General features: G+C 36.8%; 1 protein-coding gene across 1 annotated transcript in view; it reads left to right on the top strand.

Moving 5' to 3' along the window:
• The first annotated feature begins 2,072 nt into the window (after positions 1–2,072).
• The window catches only part of LOC128698731 (replication factor C subunit 4-like), a 74,634-nt gene continuing 67,112 nt past the window's right edge, over positions 2,073–9,594 (top strand). Inside the window, exons 1-2 of the mRNA XM_070085043.1 lie at positions 2,073–2,214; positions 2,833–2,954. Of these exons, the coding sequence (XP_069941144.1) occupies positions 2,845–2,954 (110 nt within the window). The 5' untranslated portion in view covers positions 2,073–2,214; positions 2,833–2,844. The remainder of the gene's footprint in view (positions 2,215–2,832; positions 2,955–9,594) is intronic.

The following is a 9,594-nucleotide window of genomic DNA, read 5'->3' as shown; positions in this document are numbered from 1 at the left end:
AAATACTGTAATTTATACGTAAATAGATGCCCTATATTGTATTTTTAAAAGAAGTATGTTATCGAAAAAAAGAAGAGACACTCGCCATCTTGGTTTTGAATTTGTATTAGAATGTTGGTGTAATGGGTAGAAATTTTCGTGCTCTAGAGGTTAAAATTGTATTGACACCTCTCAAATAGGTGAAATTGGTGGATGTGTATTCCTGCATAACTTGTGATATCAGACGACTGGACAAGACAGCTCCAGGAACCTCAGATAAGCTCTCTAGATTTGTGTATAATTCTGACCAGCATTATTTTCATAGATTTAGTTAGAGTGAGGTTTTCTGAGTATGATGCACATTAATCTCCAGTCAAATTGGTGAGTTTTTAAGATATTCTCCTTCTGTTATGTAAATGTGTTTATATATAATCATTTTTTAATTTTAATATACAGTCCACAAATTTATATATTTACCAGCATTCCTGGTGATGTATATTTCATTTAATTAATAGGTCCAGAGCAACTTGTGGATATGACAGTTGTAGGTATCGAAGGGGGACATTTTTTGCGACCTAGGTGTCCCAAATTCCTACTTGTCTAACTGATAAATAATAATTATCAATGTTCACTTACTGTTATGTATATAATAATACATTCAGATAAATGCAATTTTCCACACTATCGAAGATACAGTACTATGTTATACAGTCAGCCCTCCTGGCCCTATATCACTCACTTATTTACCCCTATCTCACCTATGGAATTTGTGCATGGGGCTCAACAACAATAAACCATCTCAGACCACTAATCACCCAACAAAAGGCTGCAGTCAGAATGATAACAAATTCCCACTACAGACAACACACTCCACCAATATTCAAAACTCTAAACCTACTCACAATACAAAACATCCATACTTATTACTGCACCTACTACATACATAGAACACTTAACTCTGACATAAACCCTCCCCTCAAACATCTCCTTGCCAACCTCAACAGAACACATGACCATAATACAAGGCACAGATCACTCTTTGATGTTCCTCGTGTCCATCTCACGCTATGCAAAAACTCAATGCACATAAAAGGCCCTAAAATCTGGAATTCATTACCTGTGAATATAAAAGAAACACTGTTTATAAATTCAAATCTCTTCTCAAAAATCACTTACTCACCCACAACTAAATAAATACTGAATAATTGTATCTCATAAATCGTATCTCATATATGTATCTCATTATTGTATCTCATAAATATCAACCTGTGACCGTGACCCAATCAAACTTTGTTAATATTTAACTTCATTACCTAACAGAATACTCCATTCTACTGATTACACAGCAACACAGTAAATGACCATATGACCTGTCTTTGTAATACTCATTTGTACTAAACTGTTATCTGTTTTACAATAATTTTTGTACCACTGAATATGTCATTGCTTAGTTAATCTTAAGTTAATTTTAAGCCTGCCCATAATGCTCTGCATACAAGGGGTTTTGGCATGCTGCACTTTAAAAATTGCATTCCTTGTACTTCCCTGTATCATGTTCAAATAAATAAATAAATAAACAAATAAATAAATGAAGATGAAGGTGACCCCGTGACCCCGTGACTCCGTGACCCCGTGACCTGGCTGCCAAAGCTCTCGCTTCACACACGGAGTGCCAGGGAAATAAGACAGACAGTCCTCGATGACTTACACTGACTTTCTTGGATTATCCTGGGTGGCTAACCCTGCGGGGTTAAAAATCCGAACGAAATCATGTATTTTATGAAGAGGCTCGTGATCCAAGGAACTGGAATTGTCATCTCCTTCCTTGGATCGAACCTAAATATCTTCCATTGAACCCCCTACGGTCTTAACGCCCTCAAACCGGAAAAAAAAATTAGAGAACCCATTACAATGGAAAAGTTGCACTATTGAAAAATTTTTAAGTTTTTTTTTTCTCTTAATAAAATGCCAAAAATATATATTAAAATAAATAAATTTTTGTTTTAAAACAAGAAATACTAGAACACGATGAAGTAATGTGTTACTTTTATTTATTTAGGGAAGTTGAGTAATAATTTTCAGTTGTGTGAGGCACCAGGAGCAGCAGCCAGCCAGTGTTTACCTCAGTCAGGCGGGAAATATCACTCAGCTGTTGCTGCTTTATGAAGGCTTTTTGTAGTTGGAAGACATCCTTTATATGTTTATTAGCTGTAATTGTGCCTCTAGGTTGTTTATGTGAGTACTTCTATGTTGTAAATATGATACATAACGTGTAAGTGGTACAGATAACAAGGGAAGTCAATCACCACCTTGTTGAGCTTATCAAAGTTAATTCATCATATAATACATTTGTATGTTTATTTTGAACGTATTTAGTGTGGTATATAAAACTTCTGTGTAATGTTGCCTAGATAATCCTGAAGAGGAAATGACACATTAGCAGATACTTATTTTAATAAATTTTTGAGGTTACCTTTCGTTTTTTTCATTGGCGAATAAGACAGTAATTAAGTTTATTTAGGCACAGGTACACATAAATACAATTATCATACATAATGTAAATTACCCAGGATCCTTATATCATATTTTCTATTTGTAGATTTATAAATTTATTTCCTTGTATGATATTTTCTATTTTATTCATTGTGGCATAGTTTAATTTTGCACAAACATACCTTGTTCAGCATAACCCCGAATATATATCCAGATATATCTGCTAGTAACCAAGGAAAGATGCAATTACTACACTGTACATGTATGTTGTGACACCATAATCACTTATTTTACAGAAATATTTTGGATTATCCTTGAGTGTGTGTTAATTATAAATAGTTTTTTTTTATCTTATTACAGAGTTGAGGAATCATGCATGCTTTCCTGAAGACAGGCAAGCTGAGTGCAAGCTCCAGCTCAGCAGGTCCTAGTAAGGAAAAGGTTCCCAAGAAGAAGGGACCTACACCATGGGTTGAGAAATAGTATGTTTTTTGCTGAAGCTTGATTATTATTATTATTATTATTATTATTATTATTATTATAATCAAGGGGGAAGCGCTAAACCCGGAGGATTATACAGCACCTGGGGGGGATGTGGAAGGCATTCAGGTTTAATTCTGGGAACTGGAGCACAGATCCAATTCCCTAAATCAAGAGCCCCTCACCAACATCAAGGAACCTTCCTTGAGGGGTGCTGAAGCTTGAAAGTGTTGTTGTTGTTAAGCATTCCAAGTGAAGGAGAAAAAGTTATCCTGGGTTTAGCTCCCCTTTCTGCTTTGTTTCCCCCCAAAAAGTATCTTGAGAATGTGTGTATATAATAATGATGATGATAATCTTTATTTCTACATGTACATAATATAACTTATACAGACCTAGCTGTCGTGAAATGGGGTTGCTCTTGAAATTGGACGTCGTAGCCCCTATTGCAACAATGAATAAAATTGTTCCACTCTGGTTCTGATTGGATGTGTTTGTGTTCCTGAAATTTTTTCTCAGTCCTGAGTTGTTTCAGTTGTGTTGGAAGCTTGAGAAGAAACTGAACTGTTCATCACAGTTATGACTGCATGATTTCATGTGTGTGTATATACACAGATGACCCCTTCACTTACAACTTGATTGGTATATGGAGACCTACCATAAATTGAACCATTGCAAATTAAAGATCTTATTTTCTGTGGGTTTAATGTCATAAATGGTGATTTTTGTTCATGAGAACTAATTTCCTACAATAAAATTACCAAAACTGTCCTCAGATATGAAGGAAGGCCAAATAAAACTAATATTCCATTGTATATTTCTTTACATTTATTAACTAAAAACATTTAAAATGAAAATAGGCTTGTATTTTTTCCATTCAGTGTTTGCATTGATCTTGCTGTCTTCAGTTCAGTTTAAATATTTAGCATTATCCTTCAAAGTCTTTTTCATGGTTGAATTCCTAAATTCATGTTTATTAGCCATTTCTTACACGTTAATTTCTAAATTATGAATATTCACAATTACATGTTTAATTTCCAAAGTAAGGGCTTTCCTGGGCTCCTTTGTTTATTTTCCACTCCTTGGATTGCTTTTTGTTTTGTCAGACGTTGTGACCATCAAAAATTGTTAAGGTAATGTACAAAACTAACAATGAAGAACTGTGTGAAAGAGATGCACACAGTTGAAGCAGAAGCTGCAGATTAGCAAGTCTAACTCTCTCTCTCTCTTACTTGTTGTGGGGTGATGTGTGTAGTCCATGGTATCATGTTGTAAATACCAGCTGTGGACATGATTTTTTTAGGGGCTATTTTGCCATGAAAAATGGTCATAAATGCTGGTGGGGGATCATAAGTCATGGGTCACCTGCATAGTATATACATATATTATATAGTACAGTAGACTGTCAGCAAGAGCAGTTAGTTAGTTTAATATGTTTATTATGCACCCCATACCCATCCTGTGGGCGGTAGTCAAAAGATTACAGAGGTACATAATTGGTCCAGGGACTGGACTCCAAAGTTTTGATAGCTGAGCAAGTTACAGAGGTAATGAACTCACAATTTACAAAGGTAATGAACTCACAATTTACAAAGGTAATGAACTCCAGGTAGGTCTGGTCACAATCATGACAAGTTACAAAGGTATTTACAGATTACAGAGGTACGTAATGGGTCCAGGGACTGGGCCCCCAAAGTTTTGATAGCTGAACTAGGTACAAAGATAATGAGCTCACAAGTTACAAAGGTAATGAATTCTGTAGAATGGTTACTTACATTTATACATGGCTACAATCATGAACAAATTATAGTGTAATGAGCAATTCACACTTCCACACCCGGTCACAACTGTAATGAGTTACTGGTGCAAATATTGATTGTCGAGTCTCACACACACACACACACACACACACACACACACACACACACACACACCCACACACCCACACATACCCACACACACACCCACACACACACGCACGCACGCACGCAAACACACGCACGCACGCAAACACACGCACGCACGCAAACACACGCACGCACGCAAACACGCACGCACGCAAACACACGCACGCAACCACCCACACACACACACACGCACGCAACCACACACACACGCACGCAACCACACACATGCACGCACGCACGCAACCACAAATAGCAAGAGCATAGGTTACATTTCTAGAAATCAGCCTGTAATCTAATTTAGCACTAACTAATCTGAAGACTATGGGGAGTTTGTGGAGATGGTTGATGTGGCCATCATAGGCTGAAGAGGATGAATATGGTTCTTGTGTTGATGTGAATGTAGGGTTCTCAATGGTTGATGCTTGTACTGGAGTGGGCACATAAGTAAATTCTTTGACAACACAAAAATAGGCACAATAACACAAGTCTACAAATTTTAAGACATTTTTGTGCTTTGGAGAAAAAAGGTTTGTATTTCACCTTATGTTTTTTAGAGTGCTGAAAACCAATATGACTGTAATAACAATTAATTGACTTAAGGAAACTGTATCTTTTAATTAACCCTTAAACGGTCCAAAGAGATCGACGTTCAAATTCGTAGTGCTACAAAAGTAGATCTACTTTTTTTTTTACATATTTTCAAATATAACAAAAAAAAAATGTAGATAAAAGTTTTTTTTACACGTTTTCAAATGTAAAACAAAAAAGATCATCTACATTTTTTTACATACTTTCAGATGTTGAAAAAACGTATATATACGTTTGGACCATTTAAGGGTTAATTATGCATTATGGGTATAGGAAACTATGTATATTTTAAACAATTCCACATTGTGGGTTTGTATAAAGAGCCTTTCTCCTGTACAGTTTATTCACTCTCTCCCTTCCCAGGTCACAGATAGCAGCAGCTGGCCTTTTGGTCCATACCTGCCATGTATGGGTCAGTAGACCTGCTAGTGTTCTTCAGTTCATGTGTTTTTATGTAATTGTGTCTGTTTTGGTTTCACATTAGTATTTTACACCAGTGACAGTAAGGCATCATCACCTGCTCTAAACACCTTGGAATTTCTCGCTTAACTCTCACAGTGTTTACTGTTTATCTTGAAGTTGTAATAAAGTTGGTAGAATTACCGACAATATGTAAAGTAAAAGGACACAAGTGCAACTAATGTGACATTTTATTGTGGCAACATTTTGCTCTCCAGGAGCTTTGTCAAGCTGTTACAAACAGTACATGGACACAGAGGGTACATATAGGCTCAGAGTGAGGTGCAATAGTAGTGGTGGTAGTAGTAGTAGTAGAAGTAATACAATATGTTAGAAAAATTAACTTGCACATGAGTAAACGATATAAAGGCTATTACTTGGGAAACATAAAAATTGGTTAGACAAATATTTCTATTGGAGGCTGGATAGAGAAGGTCTGTTTCAATGTTCATTCTCTGTAATGTGCTTGTGTTATAATTATAATGAAATTATAATTCTTCCCAACAGCCAGGTTGCACTGAACGTTTCTAAAGTACTTTCACAAGCTAACACCAGAGTCGCCATCGCTTCCAGCACTTCGATAAAGGATCTAACCAGAACAAAATCCAAGCACCACGAACCAGTCAACGCAGGGGTTTACACTATACCCTGTGGAGGCTGCGACAAGATTTATGTAGGTGAAACAGCAAGAAACCTCGACACCCACCTCAGTGAACACATTTATGCATGTAGGAACGATAACTTGAACAACGCCTGTGTACAACACCGAAATTCCACCAATCATCTCATGAAGTTCAGGGAAGCCCAACTAGTGATCAAAGAAACTAATTTCCGCAGACGCAAATGCCTCGAGTCTTCACTAATAGCTGTTTCTAATACAATTAAGAACATAAGAAAGAATGAACACTGCAACAGGCCTACTGACCCATGCGGAGCAGGTCAATGTCCCCCCCCCCCCCGGATTAGACCAATGACCCCCCCCCCTGGATTAACCCAATGACCCACCCAGTCTGATCATCTCCACTCAAGGATGGAGCACTGCACCAGACCCAATTAAACAAAACAAAGGTAGCTTCACCATCTCTGAAGTCTTAGTAAGAATCCTCCTGTAAACAGTAAATCCTGCCATCACGTAGTCTCTCCTGTTAATACTACACAAGCACATTACAGAGAATGAACATTGAAACAGACCTTCTCTATCCAGCCTCCAATAGAAATATTTGCCTAACCAATTTTTATGTTTCCCAAGTAATAGCCTTTATATCGTTTACTCATGTGCAAGTTAATTGTTCTAACATATTGTACTACTACTGCTACTATGCTACTATACTACTACTACTACTACTATACTACTACTACTACTACTACTACTACTATACTACTACTACTACTATACTACTACTACTATACTACTACTACTACTATACTACTACTACTACTATACTACTACTACTACTATACTACTACTACTACTATACTACTACTACTACTACTACTACTACTACTACTACTACTACTACTACTACTACTACTACTACTATACTACTACTACTACTACTATACTACTACTACTATACTACTACTATACTACTACTATACTACTACTATACTACTACTATACTACTACTATACTACTACTATACTACTACTACTATACTACTACTACTATACTACTACTACTACTACTATACTACTACTACTATACTACTATACTACTACTACTACTACTACTACTATACTACTACTATACTACTACTATACTACTACTACTATACTACTACTACTATACTACTACTATACTACTACTACTATACTACTACTACTATACTACTACTATTACTATACTACTACTATTACTATACTACTACTATTACTATACTACTACTATTACTATACTACTACTACTACTATACTACTACTGTACTACTATACTACTACTGTACTACTACTACTACTACTACTATACTACTACAATACTACTACTACTACTATACTACTACTATACTACTACTACTACTACTATACTACTACTATACTACTACTATACTACTACTATACTACTACTACTACTATACTACTACTATTCTACTACTACTATACTACTGCTACTACTGCTGCTACTGCTACTGCTACGGAGAGCGAAACGTTGCCACAATAAAATGTCACATTAGTTGCACTTGTGTCCTTTTACTTTACATATCTTGAAGTTGTTCATCATCCTCTTCTATCTGCATCATTCCTAACTGGGAATTGAGGTCCTCCAACATTTCTTCAGTACGTGCTTTGTCGTCATAGTCTTCTAATAGTTCGTTTAAGTTTACTTCAGGAATTTCTCATAATCCTTTGCATGTCACAGACTGTTTCCTCGATCTGACTACAGTATTTACTGAGGAAAAACAAGAAATTATTCACTACAGAAAGCCATAATTGACCTCCGCCTGCATTTATGGTTGATTAGGCACTTTCTTTTGTGCCATTTTTACATAAGTGGATCCATGATGTGATGAATTTTTTCATGACCTTCTGTGTGTAGTGCCACTTAAGTGTTGTAATGACTCACTGATTCAGTAGCTGTATCAAATATGTCATATTTGGTGGTGAAAATTCAACCTTGACACTTGGATAGACAGACTGCAACATTTAAGGAGGCCTATGGGAATTATCAAGAAAGAGGAGAACTTCAATGCAAGATTCTTTGTGTCTGGGTCCATCTCGACTGTAGAAATAAATTAATGCTTGAACCAATCAACAAATGGTTTCAGTTATCTATGTTGCACTGTTAGTGCAAAATAACAGGCAAACAGGCTGTCTTGACCTGAGCAGTAAATTACCATAGGCTTGCACTTGAAATCATCTGTTACATTTATACAGAAAAGCAAGCTGAACCTATATTTAGCTGCCTTGAACCCAATTGTACAATTTTGTTTGCTAATGTAATTTCTTGACAATATTTGCTTCCAAAATACCTGTCTTTGACAGCATTAAACACTTGTGTGGGACTCTGTGTAATCTGAATTCATTTGTGCAAAGAATATAAGAACATAAGAAAGAAGGAACACTGCAACAGGCCTACTGGCCCATGCGGAGCAGGTCCATGTCGTCCCCCCGGATTAGCCCAATGACCCCCCTTCCCCTGGATTAGCCCAATGACCCACCCAGTCTGGTCACCTCCACTCGAGGATGGAGCATGGCACCAGACCCAGCAGCACAAGCTAGTCAGGTTCAACTCACACCCACCCACACCCACTCATGTATTTATCTAACCTATTTTTAAAACTACACAACGTAACTGTACTCGGGAGTTTGTTCCACTCATCCATGACTCTATTACCAAACCAGTGCTTTCCTATATCCTTCCTGAATCTGAATTTTTCCAACTTGAAGCCATTGCTGCGAGTCCTGTCTTGGCTGGAAATTTTCAGCACGCTATTTACATACCCTTTATTTATTCCTGTTTTCCATTTATACACCTCGATCATGTCCCCCCTAATTCTACGCCTTTCGAAAGAGTGCAGATTCAGGGCCCTCAGTCTATCCTCATATGGAAGATTTCTGATACATGGGATCATCTTTGTCATCCTCCTCTGTACGTTTTCCAGAGAAATTTCCCTCAGCAACATAATCAACTGATGCTCTTACACTACTAATGTTTATGAAGCCCATCATGCCTTGTAAAGTTTTCAAACCATCT

Source organism: Cherax quadricarinatus, chromosome 14 (assembly GCF_038502225.1).
Source record: "Cherax quadricarinatus isolate ZL_2023a chromosome 14, ASM3850222v1, whole genome shotgun sequence".
NCBI lineage: Eukaryota > Metazoa > Arthropoda > Malacostraca > Decapoda > Parastacidae > Cherax > Cherax quadricarinatus.
This window is presented reverse-complemented; position numbering and strand designations above follow the sequence as displayed.